Source organism: Balaenoptera musculus, chromosome 4 (genome assembly GCF_009873245.2).
Source record: "Balaenoptera musculus isolate JJ_BM4_2016_0621 chromosome 4, mBalMus1.pri.v3, whole genome shotgun sequence".
Classification (NCBI taxonomy): Eukaryota; Metazoa; Chordata; class Mammalia; order Artiodactyla; family Balaenopteridae; genus Balaenoptera; species Balaenoptera musculus.
The window spans coordinates 86438601-86458188 of record NC_045788.1 but is presented as its reverse complement, the minus strand read 5'-3'; the positions used below and the strand labels follow the sequence as shown (position 1 = coordinate 86458188).

The 19588-nt window shown below is 38.9% G+C and overlaps 1 protein-coding gene across 1 annotated transcript in view; it reads left to right on the top strand.

Moving 5' to 3' along the window:
• PHLDB2 (pleckstrin homology like domain family B member 2) overlaps positions 1–19588 on the top strand; it is a 232264-nt gene that overhangs the window by 87860 nt on the left and 124816 nt on the right. Inside the window, 1 exon segment of the mRNA XM_036851524.1 lies at positions 15303–15456. Coding sequence (XP_036707419.1) covers positions 15351–15456 — 106 coding nt within the window. The 5' untranslated portion in view covers positions 15303–15350.

Genomic DNA, 19588 nt, shown 5'->3' with positions numbered 1-19588 from the left:
TCAACCACTGCGCCACCAGGGAAGCCCCTCATTGTAGTTTTGATTTGCATTTCTCTAAAAAGTAGTGATGTTGAGCATCTTTTCATGTGCCTCTTGGCATTTGTATGTCCTCTTTGGAGAAATGTCTATTAAGTCTTCCACCCATTTTTTGATTGGGTTGTTTGTTTTTCGATATTGAGCTGTTTGTATATTTTGGAGATTAATCTTTTGTGTGTTGCTTCATTTGCAAATATTTTCTCCCATTCTGAGGGTTGTCTTTTCGTCTTGTTTACGGTTTCCTTTGCTGTGCAGAAGCTTTTAAGTTTCTTTAGGTCCCATTTGTTTATTTTTGTTTTTATTTTCATTACTCTAGGAGGTGGATCAGAAAACATCTTGCTGTAATTTATGTCAAAGAGTGTTCTGCCTATGTTTTCCGCTAAGAGTTTTATAGTGTCCAGTCTTAAATTTAGGTCTTTAATCCATTTTGAGTTTATTTTTGTGTATGGTGTTAGGGAGTGTTCTAATTTCATTCTTTTACATGTAGCTGTCCAGGTTTCCCAGCACCACTTATTGAAGAGAATGTCTTCTCTCCATTGTATATCCTTGCCTCCTTTGTCATAGATTAGGTGACCATAGGTATGTGGGTTTATCTTTGGGCTTTCTATCCTGTTCCATTGATCTATATTTCTGTTTTTGTGCCAGTACCATACCGTCTTGACTACTGTAGCTTTGTAGTAGTGTGTGAAGTCCGGGAGCCTGATTCCTCCAGCTCCATTTTTCTTTCTCAAGATTGCTCTGGCTATTCAGGGTCTTTTGTGTTTCCATACAAAGCGTAAAATTTTTGGTTCTAATTCTGTGAAGAATGCCATTGGTAATTTGATAGGGATTGCACTGAATCTGTAGGCTTTTGGTAGTATAGTCATTCTTCCAATCCAAAAACATGACATATCTCTCCATCTGTTTGTGTCATCTTTGATTTCTTTCATCAGTGTCTTATAGTTTACTGCGTACAGGTCTTTTGCCTCCTTAGGTAGGTTTATTCCTAGGTATTTTATTCTTTTTGTTGCAATGGTAAATGGGAGTGTTTCCTTAATTTCTCTTTCTGATCTTTGTTGTTAGTGTATAGGAATGCAAGAGATTTCTGTGTATTAATTTTGTATCCTGCAGCTTTACCAAATTCATTGATTAGCTCTAGTAGTTGTCTGGTGGCATCTTTAGGATTTTCTATGTATAGTATCATGTCATCTGCAAACAGAGACAGTTTTACTTCTTTTTTTCCAATTTGTATTCCTTTTATTTCTTTTTCTTCTCTGATTGACGTGGCTAGGACTTCCAAAACTATGCTGAATAATAGTGGCGAGAGTGGACATCCTTGTCTTGTTCCTGATCTTAGAGGAAATGCTTTCAGTGAGCTCTTTATGGGTAGGGTCCCAGGGCTTACCATAGTACTCGGTATATTTTAGGCACTCCATAACTATTTCCAAATGAATGGCTGAATGAATAAATGAATACACCTCAGATAACCAGATGCAAAGTATAGATTTGTAGAGTTGCTGGAGCCAGTATAAGTACCTTATAAGGGACCAAAAAGTAACATTCTTTTCCCAATCAAGTTTGAAAATAATGAAAAGATAGGCATGGAAGTCTGGCAGAAGGAGATTAAAATGTCATCCTCATTACTGATAAAGATAATAAAGAAGGGCATGGCTTAGGTGCATGACAACAGCGGGCTTCCTAAAAGACTTACCCACCAGCCACAGCACAGCTTCCACTAGAAGACGTGCCTCTGCACAACTTAGAGGGAGAAGGAGCAGACCAAAATGTGTACTTCCTGAGGTCCGCTCGCTCCCAACTATGCAGCGCCAGTTTATTTCTTAAATGCACTAATGAAAGAGATGCTTCTTCTCTGGGACAAAGTGAGTCAAATAGGGGAGAGAGACCAAGAAGGTTGCAGCAACTGATGTCAGTTGGACTTGCAAACAGGAGCCAAGGGAAGTTGCTGTGCTCCCATCCCCATTATCCTTATGTGCACTGATTGATTTAGATGCTGGTGATATTTCCCACAAGTGACAGGAAAAGTGGATTACAAAAATACCCCCAAATTACATATCAGTTAGTAGATTATCTTTTGACTTCCCCTCTCTAATTCCCCCTTTTCAGTTGATCTATGAACACAGATTGAATGATGTACTTAAAGTTCTTATCAAGATTTTTAAATCGTTTTTGTTTCTAAAAGATTATACCTCCTCTTTTACTCAGTTAATTCAATGAAACCTAACAAATATTTATTGAGACCCTGACAAGGGCCAAACACAGTAGAATATAAAGATGAGTGTATCATAGTGATCTTCTGGTGCTTACAATCTAGTCAACATCTACTGGATCTTTTCTCTTAGACAGAGAAAAGGAAACTCAGTCACTTATGAAATCAAAATGAACAGAGAAAAATATTCCTTTTTTTTTTTTCTAATTTCCAAATGTTCTGAGTAGTTAAGTGACTGTTTACCCAGAATTTAAGACATTTCTCTTCTATCATCAGCATTAGAGTCAAGATACTAGTGATAAAGTTCACAGTAACCTCTGGAGAGTCATTTATCTTCTCACATCTCATGCACATTGCCCCATTGCAGAGGCCTGCAATTGGTAAAGAGAGGAACTGGGTGAAAAGGTTTGGACAGATTGTTCAAATCCATCATCACCACTGGAAAACAACTCAAACTAGGGGATGAATGATTTCACCTCCCTGCACGAAGGCATCAAAGTTACTCCTGTCCTCTCTTATCTTCCTGGATCTTCCATTGTTCTTTTGTTTTAAAAAATGTTGATATCTTATATTTCTAAGAATTTTATTTGTTTTTTTATTTAACTAGATTCTAGAAGACTACCCACATTATTTTACTAGATCTTAAACTCACAATAGTTTTTTAAAAATTCTGTTTTGTTTTTATCTCATTTTGTCTTATATCTTATCACCAACTGGCAGAACTAGTCAAAAGAAACAGGGATTATAAATGACTCTAATTCCTAAGAGATAGAGTCAGGGTCTACTCTCAACTTCAACTGTTTAGCCAAACCATATGAAGAAATGTGTAATTTGGAGCAGGCCTCCATGGTCTCAGGATTGTTCCTTATTGCCAGAAGAGCAGCTTCTTTTCTTTCGCCCACTTCCATATCTCTGTAGATTAATAGCAGGAGCACAAAGTAATTTGTAAAGGAAATTGCCATTTTCACTTTGGAATAGCTTGGCAGCATATACTGCATGAGGACAAGCAGGAAAACCAGGGCTGGTATTTCTGCTTGGAAAAAAAGAGAATGACATAGTTAAAGCAATCAAAAATTCTTTACTTGAGATGCATTTATGAAATAGCATATGGATTCATAGCAGTGATTAAAAATAAATAAATAAATAACTATATATATATAACTTTGGGGGCACATATAAATCTTTTGTTTCTAAACATCACGAATAAGGAAAATAGCAAAAAGAGGCAACACATCCCAGAGTATAAGAATATCATTGTCTACATGAAGGGCTATAGGATCTTGGGCAACTAATTATACTTCTATGCCTTTTTTCTAGCTTTGTAAAGAAAAAAGGAAAAGAAAGTCATCATGACATGGTTTTTTTAATCTCTATGCCTGTTCAGATAGGATAAATAAAAGGAAACGGTAGACAGTAGAATCACAAATCTTGTAGGCACTTCTCCAAATCATTTTGTATATGTATTTTTAAAAATTTTAATGTATTATTAAATAATGACCCAATGGAAGGTATATTAACCATTAAACAGATTTTAAAAGAGGATTTCATGTACTAAAAAAAAAGTCATTATTGGGCTAAAAAAAAGTCAGATAATATTCACTTAATAAAATATACAGTGTTTGTTTTGGGGTTTTTTTGCCCAAAGCATCTTGAAGCCATGAAGGAAAATGGGATATTCCCAGAAATAGTGGCAAGCACATTTCTGGGGTTGATAAGCTAGAAGGGGATCTTTGGCAAAAATTTTCTTAGAGCCGTCAATTTAAATCCATCTGGAGAAGCAATCAGTAATCCTGTAATAAAACCCTGGCTCTATAACATACCACTGTAATGCCCCATGTAATGCTCCATTTTTATAGTATGTTTATCCTGTAATTAATATAACCCAATACCTAGTATCGTTCAAAGATAAATTTGAATAAATGCTGATTATTTCATACGAGATATGAGAATATGCAGATAAGGATATCTAGCTATATCTATCCATCTATCTAGCCAGATATATAGATAATATAGATGATGTAAATATAGATACAAATGTAGACATGAATGTAGGTATAGATGTACCCCAGGTTAAAAACATAGTTAAGTTCAAGTTGGGGATAGATAAATTCATAAAGACTAATTCACCAGTAAGATGTTGCATCACCTACCAACATTCATATTAGGTTGGAAGGCCCAGAGTTAATTATTAGGGCATCTCATAGATAGCATGAACAGGCTGTGTCAGGGAGAGTTATTCCCTCCAATTCTGGGATGGACAGAAATAGAGAAGATCTGTGGTGCTGTTTTCCATGATGTTGGCTCAGGAGTCTTGCCTTTGACTGCAGTCTTAGCTGTGAGCTCTGCCCAGGTGGACCACATCTCTTGTCTGATCCTTTCCAGAGCAAGGACCCAGAAGTCTTGCTCACGTACACCTTCAACCACTGCCAACAGCTATTACAACTCGCATCACAATTCAGCTCTTTCTACCAACTACACATTAACCTATATGGAATCATCATCTTTCCCCGAATCTTCAACTGTTTCTATTAACGATACTGTTTGCTTGTATTGGTATGGAATTTGAAAACTTAAAATGTTTTTAAGTTTTTATTAAAGAAAAAAACGGAAGAATACCAAAACGTAAAATTATACAAATTATTCAAATATTTTTAAGACCATGCCACCTCACACCCCTACATTCCCAATCCCCAGAGGAAAACAGCATGAATTTCAGTGTTTCTTTTCTTTTTTTTTTTGTTTGCAGTTTTCATATTTATTATTTATGACATGCATTTTATTACTAAAATGTAATAATGTAGATGATCAGCAACTCTGAAAAAATCACATAAGTTCTTCCCAAATAGCCTTTAATTCAGTCTTTCTTTTCTGACACTTAGGCATTTCTTCTGCTTTTAACAAAAGATGACATTATGCATATTGGTTTATAACTTTCTCTTTTCACTTGAAATGTATTCAGGTCAGTTTATTTAGATTTACTCACATGATTCCATTACATAGATATACCATAGTTTACTTAACCATTACCTGACTGATGGTGATTTCGGTTTTTTAATGTTGTGCTATCACAAACAAGGCTGCAGTAAATATCTTGGCACATATAACTTTAAGTACTTTTGCTATCACTTCTTTATAAGATAGATTTTTAGGTGTGACATTGCTGGATCATAGGGTATCCCATGTGAATAATTTTTAATAGATGCTGTCACAATATTGTTGTCAGTTTTGGATTCTCTTGTCCTTTATGCTTCTCCTTTGTAGACTCCAACTCAAAGTCTATGGAAACTTCTTTTGTAATCATCCTGCCATTTAATTCAGACCTGATATCACCCTGACTACATTTTTAAGATACTATTTAGACCCTAACATGCTTAGACACTGACTTTAGCTTCCTAAGTAATTTTTCTCTACCTGGTTTCTCATTCTACACATTACAGCCATATTAATCTTCTCAAAAATTATCTTATGTATATCACATCTCTATAATCCCCATTGCCTAAAAAATAGACCTTAACCATGCATTCAGTATCCTTCATAATCATGTTTCAATTTTTCCATTTTATCCTTATGTCTCCTATTTAAAAATTTGAGAGTGAGGGAGGGATTGGGAGAGAGATCTACCATGAACCACAAACTCTTAGGCACTTTACATGCCTTAAGTATTTTAATAGTCATATCAGTTTCAGAAGAAGGGAAACTGATGGATTGGGAAGGCAATTTACTCCCTACCCCAGAGCTGTAGCATCTAGAGTTGTGGTTTGAAATTTAGTATATCTGACAGCAAAATGCATGTTCTTACTATCACACTCTATTTGAATTCAATTCAGTAAATATTTATTTGACATATACTCCATGTAAAACACTTTGTTATGTGCTAGAGAGCATTAAACATTTAAAAAAACATGGAACATAACTGACATTTAATCATGATGCCTGCCTCTCTGGCAACAAATCCTTCCAGGCAGTGAGCTTCCTGCCAGGGGACCTGGTCCCTGGCAATAGCTGACTGAAACAAAGGTAGGCACCTGTTCTGGTGATCTATTGCTACCTAACAAGCCACCCCAAAATGCAGTGGCTTAAAACAATGACAATATTTATGATGTTCATAAATCTGCAATTTAGGTAAGTCTCAGAGGGGACATCTTGTCTCTGCTACACTCAGCATCAGCTAGAGTGTATTGAAGGCCAGGAATGGGAATCATCTGAAAGTTTGCTTACTCCTTAGTCTAGAGGTTGGTGCTAGCTGTCAGCTGGGTCCTCGGTGGAGACTGTCACCTGAAATACCTTCTATGTAGTCTTTCTGGCTTGGGGCCTGGGTTCCAAGCACAAGCATCCCTAAAGGGCCAGGCCAAAGCTGTTTTGCCTGTTAGGACTCAGCCTTGGAAAGTATCACTTAGTATTACTTCCACTGCAGCTATAGGCCCACACAGATCCAAGGGGAGGAAATGTAGACCCCAACTCATGATGCAGGACTATTGACATCACCTTGTAAGAAGGGCGTGTGGGATGGTGCTGCCCTCGTTAGAATACAATCTGCCACAGCACCCATGGATGTGCCAGTGACCTGTCATAGGAAAATAATCCAGGACAATCAAATTCCCTTTCAAGTGAATATAATTTATGAATAATTTAGAGACTAAAATAGCTGCTGGAGATTCATCTGGAAGGACATAACAGAGAAAGAGGAGGAGGACACGATGGGGCATGCATTCACTGACATTATGGAGCAGTAGACACTAGGAGTAAAAACCCAAGTCTTATTCACTTTCATGTGTATCCTCAACAGAGTACAGTACAAACACATAGTAGGGGCTCATGTGTGTCACATGAAGACATACATGAATGACTGGAAAGAGGGGACACAAAAGAAGGGATAAGTTTGGAGAGGAAAGATGAGATTCTATTAGAAATATGTTGAGTTTAAGGTTCCAGCTGTAGCTCCTCACTGAGATATCTAACAAGCAGTTAAGAAGGTGGGTCTGTGGTTCAACAGAGAGAGCAAGAGTTAGGAAGAGGGCTTAGGAAGCCATGGCCAAGGTCAAACTTTGTCTGAATGAGACTGTCAAGGAGGAGCATGTAGAGGAAGACAGATGAGTAAAGCTCAAGCAAAATAATGAGTGATTAATGTGATAGGCTTTAAATCTGTCAGATTTAATGTCTGTAATACCTGCTTCACCACTTTCGATGTATTTTCTTAGGTTTGGCTACTTAATCTCTCTGTTCCTCAGGATCTTTTTTTAAAATTAATTAATTAATTTATTTATTTATTTTTTGCTGCATTGGGTCTTGGTTGCTGCAGGCGGGCTTTCTCTAGTTGCGGTGAGCAGGGGCTACTCTTCGTCGCTGTGCGCGGGCTTCTCATTGCGGTGGCTTCTCTTGTTGTGGAGCTCAGGCTCTAGGCGCATGGGTGCGTGGGCTTCAGTAGTTGTGGCGTGTGGACTCTAGGGTGCAGGCTCAGTAGTTGTGGTGCACTGGCTTAGTTGCTCCGCGGCATGTGGGATCTTCCCAGATCAGGGCTTAAACCCGTGTGCCCTGCACTGGCAGGCGGATTCTTTTTTTTTTTTTCTCCCCACGCTCTGTGCCCTCCTGGTGCAAGGCGTGGGGCTGAGCACAAAGCGGGTGTTTTAACCACCATTCACTATGTGAACTATTTATTTATTATTTATTTTATTTTTGGATGTGTTGGGTCTTCGTTGCTGCATGCGGGCTTTCTCTAGTTGCAGTGAGCGGGGGCTACTCTTAGTTGCAGTGCGCGGGCTTCTCATTGCAGTGGCTTCTCTTGTTGCGGAGCACGGGCTCTAGGCGCGTGGGCTTCAGTAGTTGTGGCGCACAGGCTCAGTAGTTGTGGCGCACGGGCTTAGTTGCTCCGCGGCATGTGGGATCTTCCCGGACCAGGGATCGAACCCATGTCCCCTGCATTGGCAGGCAGATTCTTAACCACTATGCCACCAGGGAAGCCCCTCCTCAGCATCTTATTGAAGCATTGTTATAAATAATACAAACTACTCACAGGACTGTGGATTACCTGGTATAATGCCTGCAAAGAGCTTAGAACAGAGCCTGGCACATAGTCAGCAATCAATGTATATTAATTACCATAATTCTTCTCAGTTTTTTTTTTTTTTTTTTTTTTTAAAGTTCAGGAATAAGCAGAGGAAGAGCCAGAGAATCACACTGGGCATGAAGGCTTTATGAAACCTTGTGTAATAGTCCTAATGAATAGCTGTGGTTACATTTATTACTGAGTTGCCAAGCATCAAAGAGTTGCTGACTGTTAATAACTAAGAGGGGGTGACAGGGTGAGTCATATTCTCTAGACCAATATTTCATAAAGTCTGTGCTTTTGAGCATGCTGTAGTAATATATGTTGCATCAAGAAAAAAAAGTATGTTCTATACTCAAATAAATTGGAGAAATGCTGAGTTAAAATTAAATAGACTTTTCTTAAATGTATATGCCAATACGAGTTATGGCTGGCTAAGAAGGAGATAAAGAGAGCAACATTTCCCCAACTCTTAGGTTTTTATAGGGATCATTCTGCTAAACCAATGTGTAGAACACAACTTCTCAAAGTTAGTCAAGGAAAAATCTCTTGGGAAACTTCTTAAAAATACATATTAGTGGATCCACCTCCATAGATTCTGATTAGAAATTCTGGTGTAGGGTTAAGGAATCTGTATTTTTTTAAAAAACTCCCAGATGTCGCCTTGCCTCCAAGCAGCTCTGAAGAGTAACTGACCCCTCCCACAACCCCCTTCTCTCTTTCCAACCTATTCTGCGAAAAATGGCTCCCACAAAGAGGGGTAGCAAAAAAAGGAGGGGGGGGGGTAATTCTGCCACCAAGGAGATGACTAGAAAATAGAAGATCAACATCCATAAACACTTCCATTGAGTCGACTTAATGAAGCATGGACCCCAGGCACTCAAGGAAATCTGTCATCTGCTCTTTATAAACAAACAAACCAACAAAAACAAAAAACCTTCTTTGGGAACTCTCAATGTCATTATTTACACTATAAGGACTCTCCAATAATATATCTGAGTAAGTTATCCAGAAAGCATAATGAGAACAAAGATTCATCAAACAAGCATAGCATAACCATTATCTACATACCTGTTATGCTTTCAAACACCTTCAGACAGTCGACTGTCAATGTGGATGAAAGCTAATGATTTGATTATCATAAAATTTAATTAGGCAAAAGTAGTTGTAGGCTCTACGTATAAAGAAATTCAAGGAACTTCCCTGGTGGCGCAGTGGTTAAGAATCCGCCTGCCAATGGAGGGGACACGGGTTCGAGCCCTGATCCGGGTAGATCCCACATGCCGCAGAGCAGCTAAGCCTGTGCGCCACAACTACTAAGCCTGCACTCTAGAACCCTAGAGCCACAACTACTGAAGCCCATGTGCCTAGAGCCCGTGCTCCGCAACAAGAGAAGCCACTGCAATGAGAAGCCCGCGCACTGCAAAGATGAGTAGCCCCCGCTTGCCACAACTAGCCCACGTGCAGCAATGAAGACCCAATGCAGCCAAAAATAAATAAATTAAATAAATAAATTGATTAAAAAGTATGTAAAATAAAATAAAAACAAAGAGAAGTAAATCTAACGAAAAAAAGAAATTCAAATTACCGCCCCATGGAATTACTGGTAATCTGACAGATTTCTAAGAATTCCTAACAGAACTTTGAGGCAGTCAGATTACACTTTTTAAACCTACTTAGAACTCATATCTAACACAATGGGGATATTTGTGCTCTCTGTGTGCCTGTTTAAAATTTAATCTAGGAAAAAGCTCCCTCACTGAGATTTATTTGAAGATCAAAAGAGACCTGAGAATATGCTGATCTAAGAGATATACTGTTAAATCTAATTTAAGAGAGAGTGTCTAAGACCATTTGGAAACAAGACAGTTTTTTCTTGTGAACATCCTAACTCAGAAGAATTTAGCAAAGAGTGAATGGTTATATATATTTCTACTTTTACAGCCCGCTTTAAAACTTTTATGGTAAAAATAAAAGAAGATAAAAGCATAACATCACTTCCAGGCATCTCTTTACCCACTCAGGCAGTTAATCATTCTATATGTCTGACAAGACAGCATTTGGTTGCGGTCACTCTCTGCCTTTTCCAGCACCCTTGGTGCAGAGGGGATGGAGTAAGGATAGATTAGCCTGTGAGAGGCCACCCATGCTGCACTCTTCCAGACTGGAAGAAGATAAAGAGACATGACCATTAAATGCAACACATGGTCCTATGTTAGAGCCTATAAAGAATATTATTGGGACAATTGATTAAACTTGAATGGAGTTTGTGAATTCAGTGTTCGTCAATGATAATTTCCTTATTTTGATCCTTATGTTGTGGTTATCTGGAGAATGTCCTAAACTATTCAGGAGTGATGGGCACCACATTCAAAACTTACCCCCAAATGGTTTCAGAAAGAATGTTTCTGTGTTATTCTTGCAGCTTTTCTGAAGTTATTCTGAAATTGTTTGAAATTATTTTAAAATTAACATTATCTTTAGCATTTAGAAAGACTACATTCATTTTATCGTTTGTGTTAGTTTATCGTTGATTTTCTCAGGTTCTCTAGGTAAACTACCAAATCACCTGAAAATAGTTTTACTTCCTTTAAGTAAATTCCTGTACCCCTTATTGTTTTCTCTTTTTAAATTCTGCTGGTTAATAACTCCAGGACAGGGTTCAATAGTAACAGAGATAGTGGACATTCCTGATTTTTTCCTAATCTTATTAGAAATTCCCCTAATATTACCCCATTAAACACAATTTTGGCTTTAAGAAATATGCATCATTTCCTATTTTCTTGAGCAATTTTTTTTTTTAATCAGGAAGCATCTTTCAAGAGGTTTTTTCTTCATCTAGGGAATAATCATGTGATTATTACTCTTACATCTACTAATGTCATGCTCATATTAACAGATTTCCTAATACTGAATCATCCTTGCGTTCCAGAAATGACTCCCACTTGCTCATGGTACATTATCTTAATGTGGTATTGTGTCCTGTTTTTAAATGTTTTTTTTTTTCCATAAAAATTTTTTTTTAATCAGTCATCAATTTTATACACATCAGTGTATACATGTCAATCCCAATCGCCCAATTCAGCACACCACCATCCCCACCCCACCGCGGTTTTCCCCCCTTGGTGCCCATACGTTTGTTCTCTATTAAATGTTTAATCTAGTATTTTTGCATTGATATAGGATGATTGCTTGTAAACATATTTTCATGTTAGAATCACATTCCTCTGTACTCTTTTTGGCAGAACAACCTCCATGAAACGGGGCTTGGTGGTAACAGAAATGATGTGGGAGGAGTTGTCAGGGAGAGATGGAGAGACCTGGCATTAGAGTCACACAGACCTTTGGGAGGTTTCTGGCCCCCTCCCCTTACTGACTGAGTGACCTTGGAGAAATTATTCCTGCTCTTCTACCTTCTATTTCCTCATCTGTCCAATAAGAGAACCATGGGTTGTGTGAGGACAAAATGATGTCTATAAGGACTCCAGTACAAACATACATAGATACAGAGAACAGAGTAGTGGTCGCCAGAGGAGAAGGGCACGACGGATGAAGGGGGTCAACTGTATGGTGGTGATGGAAACTAGACTTTTAGTCGTGAGCACACTGTAGCGTACACAGAAGTCAGACTATAGTGCTGTACATGAAACTGATATAATGTTATAAACCAATGTTACCTCAATTAAAAAAAAATACCAGTACAATGTCTGGCACAATGTAAGCCCACATAAACATTGGGATATTTTACTATAAAGAATTATTTTTCTTCTGCTGCTTCTCATATTATGAAAATGAAAGTAGTGTTAGGATATATGTAAACAGATACCATAGTTTCCTCAGGAGCCACTTAGTGCCTCAGCTTAAATGGTCCCCAGGATTCTGCTATGATTACCGAGCCCAGAGGAGATTAAGCAGACCGGCTTAGTGAGCCAGCTTTGTATTTTGTCCCTTCTTTTATAGTCACCCCATTCCAGACTAGAGGTTCGACGTAAACAGTAAGTGCCATGTGGGGGACAGGGTGGGGGACTGTGAACTGAATGGAAAAGGAAGATAAAATTTCTTGAACCCTTACTACATGCCAGGGGCTAATTTAGGTCTATTTGTAGTTAATAGGTGAGGAAAGCTGGCAGGTAGCGTCAAGATCTCAAAACCAGAGAGAACCAGCTTGGGGGTAGGGGTGGGTGTCGTCTCTCTATCTAAGAGTTGAGATTAGCTTTTGTTCTTTTCTTCTTACCCTCTCCAAGCAGAGGAGAAGGGAAAGATGCATTATCTCTGAGTTGAGCTCCTGGCTACCTAATCTCTTAGTCAGTGTTCTGAGCCTGGGGAAATCTCTCTGTACGGGGCTATGGTCATGCTTCTAGGGTTCCTGAGTGTGGAGAGGGTAAGGAGAGTGCTAATTTATTGATGCATTTATTCTACATCTCTTTATTAACTCCGAGATGAAAAGGCTGTCTACCACTCTAAGACTGGTAGACAGATAATTGTGGGCGTGCTGGGGAGAAAGAGGTTGGCCTAAAGACACTGGCATTTGTGCTGAACCTAGAAAGTTGAAGCTAAATAGAAAAGGAAAACCTGTGGAAGACAGCATAGTGCAGGTACTAAGAAACAGGCTCCAGACTGACCCAGACCGGGGGCTACATTTTATTTCTTTCTTGTTGTTGACCTTGAACAAGTTCCTTATGCTTTCTGAGCTTTAATTGCATTGTCTGTAAAATGAGGGAAAAGGACCTAATATATATGGGTTCATGGTGAAATTAAAGGAAATGATGCAGGGAAATCACTTAGCCTAGCGCCTGGCATGTGAGTCTTCAAAGATAATGGCTGTTATTATTATCTGGTCTTCAGTAGTGTTCCTCAGTCTTGCCTTTGTCAATAGTCTTTTCCTCAAGTTTCTTTTTTTTTTTTTTAAACAGCTTACTGAGATATGATTCCCATAACCATACAATTCATTCATTTAAATTGTAGAATTCTGTATTTTTTAAATGCATTTATAAAGTCGTCCACAATGTATATTAGAACATTTTCATCAACCCCCAGAAGAAACCCCCTGCCCATTAGCAGTCGCTCCCTACCCCTCCTCCACTACTCCCCACAACGAGCTCTAGGCAACCACCAATCTATTTTCCATCTCTATAGACTTGCCGGTTCTGGACATTTCCTATAAATGGAATCATACAGTATGTGATCCTTTGTGACTGGCTTCTTTCACTTAGCATAGTGTTTTCAAGGTTCATCTATGTCAGACCATGTGTCAGTACTTCATTCCTTTATATGGCCAAATAATATTCCATTGTACAGATATACCATTTTATTTTACACATTTTATTTTACACATTTTATTTATCCATTCACCAGTTGAAGGACATCTGAGTTGTTTCTACTTTTTGGCCATTATGAATAGTGATGATATGAACATTTGTATTCCAGTTATGTGTGAACATGTTTTCATTTCTTTTGGGTATATACCTATGAGTGGAATTGCTGGGTCTTATTGCAGCTCTGTGTTTAATCTTTTGAAGAACTGAGAGACTGTTTTCCCAAGCGGCATTTTACATCCCCACAAGCATGTTATCCTTTCCAACATGTGATATTATCTGTCTTTTACATTATAGCCAGTATAGTGGGTGTGAAGTGGTATCAAATTGTGGTATTGAAGTGCTTTTCCCTAATGAATAATGTTCAGCTTCTTTTCATGTGCTTATTGGTCATGTGTATATCTTCATTGGAGAGATATCTATTCAGATTCTATGAGCATTTTGAATTTTAAGTTTTTTTTTATATTCTAGATACAAGTCCCGTATCAGATATATGATTTGTAAATATTTTCTCCCATTCTGTGGGTTGTGTTTTTTCTTTCTTGGTATTATTTGTAGCACAAAAGTTTTTTAAGCTTCTTTTTAATGTAACTTATGGAAGTCTATATTTCAGCATTTAGCTCCTACAAAAATATTTCAGTTGGTAGACTTTCAATGGAAGAGTTGGTCTTGTACTTCATTGACAAGAGTGAAGCCCTCAGTATGTAAAAATCCTGTGTTCTTAACTCTTTCCGTCACACAGCTCTTGATCTACGTAGGTATCTATCCCCCTCTCCTTTCCTTTATTCATCCTCTTGAAATGAGGAATATATATCCTAGTCAAGGCCAACCCTCCAACTGTAGGATGACCTCGTCCCCTCCATCTTCTCCCAGGAACTTTAATATTTTAATAAAATATTAAAAAAAAAAATCTGCATCCTCCAAATATACATCTCCAGCCATGGCCATGATCTCTACCCTGTCCTTCACTTGGATGATCTACAGATATCCTCCAACTCAACATGTCCAAAATTGAATTCCCCTCCTCACGCCATACCTTAGAGTCATCATGAAAATCAAATGAGGAATATTTGGCATAGTAAGTACCAAACAAATGGGAACCCTAACATGATGGCGGGACCACACCGTCTCCTGAGGCAGTCCTGAGTCTGCAGAGAAAACTGGACATATGAGAGCTGTGGGAGGTCTGACTTAAAGTCAGGAGCTCCATGGGGAGCTCTTAAGAGCAAGGACATTGATTTCCTTTTCTATAATATGAGATTTTGTAAAACTTAAATGATATAATAAAGACAAAGTACCTAACATGCTGGGAAATAATAAGCATGGGATGAAAAATAGAAAATAAGCACCAACAAACCCCAAGCAGAAACTATGCTGAAAAACTGATTCTTCTCTTTGCCTAAATATTGCCCATTGATTGTTTGCCAGCATCCATTTTTTAAAAAAAATCTCTAATTATTTTATCCCAAAGTGTGCTTTTGTTGGTGGTGGTTGGTGGTGGTTAGTGTTGATGGTGTGAAAGTTTTGTCATCCTAAAGGATAGTCAGTGGTGGGAATATAGGATGACCCAGGATATCTGTTTTTCAATTTCGACAGCAGTTAGTGTTTCCCAGATGTTAGCTCTGCTGACCTTCAGCTTTCAGAGGTCACCTCAGCTTCCAGCTTCCCACTCATGGTATCTCTCTTTTCTTGCTGAGCACAGGCTGGCATCGATCCCAGTTTCTCCTTTGAGATTCAGCAGAAGATCCTGATGGAGAATAATGCCCAGAGAGAGGAGCCCAAGGAGGACAGAGCTGGTGACGGGCAACATGTCGTGAGATCTCCCTTTGTGTGCACTTCATCCTCAGAGGTTTTCAGTAAATATTTATGAGTACCTACTCTCTGTGATGCATATTGGGAATGACCTGGCATTTCCCAGTATAAACCCGGGAGTCCAGCAAACACCCAGAAGATAGGCTGAGGCTGTCAATTCTAGCCTGGAGCTTTGATCATGTGCTTACTTACCCCACTGAACACGTGCTGAGGTTTTGTTTGGACCAGATGCTGAGTGACAGGCAGGCCAAAGCAGCTGATGTGGAGAGGTCTTTTCCAGTGACTCATCAGTCATTCAAAGATCAAGATGCACACAAAAAGGGGTGGGATGGGATGCAGAGAGAAAGGCATGAAGTTGTAGGTGCTCTAGAAGAGCAGCTGATCCTGCTGTCTCCTTGCAGGGTCGGGGATGAGGCTCCAGCTCAGTAGCTCTCCAATTCACAGGGCTCACAGCGCTGGTTGTAATCTTTGTAATGTGTTCCCCAGCATCAACAAAATAAATAGATTCATAAAGTGTGTATTTTCCTCATTATTTTTTAATACGCATCAGATGATCAGGTTACCAGGGGACAGGGAGGGGGTGCTCAGGGATGTGCTGGGGACCTGGTTTAGTTGACCTCACCAGGATTAGCTGATCATCTCTGCACTGCAAAGTCCTCTTCTAGTAAGGGAGGCTGATTTCAAGCTAGATTTAATTTTTCATTTACTTATTGTGCTACGTTTTAGACACAGGAGTTAAAATAGAAAGCTCCTGGGTTAGTGAAGGTTCTCCAGAGAAACAGAACCAACAAGAGATGTATATGTATATAGAGAAATATATATATATTTTTTTATTTTATATAATAGAGAGACAGAGAGAGAGAGTGCTAGAGATAGAGGTAGAGATAGAGAGATGGAGAGAAAGAGAGAGAGAGAGTGAGAGGGTGGTTTAAGGACTTGTCTTACATAGTGGGGGCTGGCAGGGCTGAAATCTGCAGGGCAGGCCTGAAGGCTGGCAATTCAGGCAAGATCTGATGCCGTAGTCTTGAACACAGGTTCCGGGGGACACGCTGGAAAGTGATGTAGTGTTTCTATGTTAAGATCTTGAGAATTCCTTCTTCTTTGGGAAACCTCTATCTTTGCTCTTAAGGTCTCAACTATTGGATGAGGCCCAGTCATGTTATGAAGGGTAATTTGCTTTACTCAAAGTCCACTGATTTAAATGCTAATCATATCTAAAAACACCTTCACAGCAACATCTAGTCTGGTATTCTACCAAAAAACTGGGCACCATAGCCTGGCTGAGTTGCTATAAAATTAACCATCACAGCCCTCTAACCTGAGGGAGTTTATGTCTTGAGCAGAGAGAGATGATAAAACAGAAAATTTGCAATCCAATAACATGAAGTACTTTAGCTCCTAACCAAGACCGGGGTGGAGTTAGGAAAAGCTTTCTGGAATGTGTGGTTCCTGTACTTACTATTGCTGGTTATGAGGAAAGAGGTGAACGAATATGACACTTGTGAATAACTGCAAGTCGTTTATGATGATTGAAATGTCCCCTCCTTGCAGGGAGAGGGCAGAGGAAACAGTGAACTACTAGTTAGGAAAATAACCTGGAGTAACCAGATGACTTACTTTTTTGTTTATTTGTTTAATGCTAAAACAAGGATTCTGGATTTATTTTATCTCACGTCTTGGAGAAGTCACTGAAGAATTCTTAAGCGTTGAAGTGATGAAATTAGATTTTCAGTATTCAAGACCAATTTATGTAATTATTCAACAAATAAGTTATGGTATCTGTCACATATGAAGTACTGGGGGAGGCACTGGGCATGTAATGGTAAACAATGTAGAAGTTCCTTGACCTCACAAAGCTTAGAATTATAGGGGTGGGGGAGGTGAGGGAATGAGGGGAGAAAAAAAGACAAATAAAATAATTACAAATTTTAATTTGTGTTATTGAGAACAGAGTCTTGATTTAGAAGCTTATCATTCCAATGTCTGCTTACTCCTGTCATCCCCGGCCATCACATCCCTGCCATAAGTGCGAGCTTCAAATACTGAGTAATCCCTCAGCAACTGCCCTATACCTCATTCTGTCCTTTCTTGTACTGAAGGTGGGAGCAGTACAAGGGATTGATATTTCCAATAGGATCAAAGCATTCAACTGTTTACAAAGTCATAGGGAATTTAACATGGATGCTAATCGCCCACGAGAGATAAAACTTTCTTTTGGAGACTAACTACCAGTGAATTATCCATTAGAAGTAATGTTGCCCTCCACCCATATCGATCCTTCAAAATTGCCTGTGTAAGGAATTCCCCACCTGGATCATCACTTCGATTAACTCAGGAGCCAAATAGGATGAAGGACAAAACTAGCTTGTGAGACAGGAAACCAATAAACCACATCAGGGCTTGACTTGATAACATTGCCTATCAATGCTCAACAGACCAGGGGAATGAAGAGCATGTAGGTGACTTCCCTCCACCAGCACTCCAGCTGTTGGGGTCCTCAGACCTTATCAGGGCTTTTTGGAGAGGAACCAGTGGGAGAGCCACAGAAAGTTCTGCAAGCAGGGGTGGGAGAGAGGGAAGGAAATGCACTCTTTAATCACATCCGGTATTTGCCTTCTTGACTAGCAAATTCATTTCAATACCTGTAACTTCCCTCTTGTGAGTTCTTGGGTTGATACACCTTCTATAAAGCTAACTTTTAATATTAACATTAAAGGTATAGTGTATCTATCTACCCACATTAAATTTCTGGAGATTCTTATGTCAACCTTAGTATAACACTTATACCTTGGAGATCAACCTCTTGAGATGAACAATAAGAGAAGGACCTTCTGAATAGAATTTCTTTTTGTTCCCATTTGAGAAACCCAGTAAATGAATTTCGATTACCTTCTTTAGGCATATTTGTAACTCATAGAAATGCCTAGTTCTTGTGAATAGCCAGACATTCAAATGAGTCTAAAAGAACTGTACCAGTCATAAGCATCACTATCTGTATCTCAGAAATAAATGCTTCAAACAACCACTTAGAACTCTTTGAGCACTGATGCTAAATATCTAGTCAGAGATGGGTGATATGTAATAATGTTTTACTAGCTCTCTTAACAACCCCCCTGAGAGAAATTACCCCCATAATGTGAAATATTTAAGAAGGTCAAGCACAGATGAATGGATAAAGAAGATGTGGCACATATATACAATGGAATATTAGCCATAAAAAGAAACGAAATTGAGTTATTTGTAGTGAGGTGGATGGACCTAGAGTCTGTCATACAGAGTGAAGTAAGTCAGAAAGGGAAAATCAAATACCGGATGCTAACGCACATATACGGAATCTAAAAAAGCAGTACTGATGAACCTAGTGTCAGGGCAGGAATAAAGATGCAGATGTAGAGAACAGACTTGAGGACACAGGGGAGGAAGAGGAAGCTGGGACGAAGTGAGAGAGTAGCATTGACATATATGCTCTACCAGATGTAGAATGGATGGCTAGTGGGAAGCAGCTGCATAGCACAGGGAGATCAGCTAGGTGCTTTGTGATGACCTAGAGGGGTGGGATAAGGAGGGTGGGAGGGAGGTTCAAGAGGAAGGGGATATAGGGATATATGTATACATATAGCTGATTCACTTTGTTGTACAGCAGAAATTAACACAACATTGTAAAGCAATTATACTCCAATAATGATATTAAAAAATAAATAAATAAAAAGGTCAAGCAAGTAGCCCTAAGTCCCTGGTGACACAACTGGTTCACTGGAATATTAAGTCACTGAATTTCCAGTTCAACACTTGACCATAATAGTCAAAAGTTACCTGTTTCGTACTTATTTCTGTGAGAACTCAGGATCTGTAACTATGGAGTCATCCAAAGATTAAAAAATGGATGGCAGTCAGGAGTGGGCAGAAATTCAGTATTTTAACTGGGCCCTTAGTGAAAATTCAATTGAGCAGCTTTTTCTTGGACTGATAGCTTTGTTTAACATATTAAGAAACAGAATCTGGACCACTTTATTGGAGTGTTTAAATTCTGTGGCTGGAGCTCATCTTTCTCTTTCATCCTACTCCTATATAATCAGTTTCCACTTCCCACATAGCCACTGGCTCTTCCTGTATTTGTCAGGCAAGGAGGAGCCAGTGCAAGTTTAGAGCAAGGAAATGACATAATTAAAATGGTAT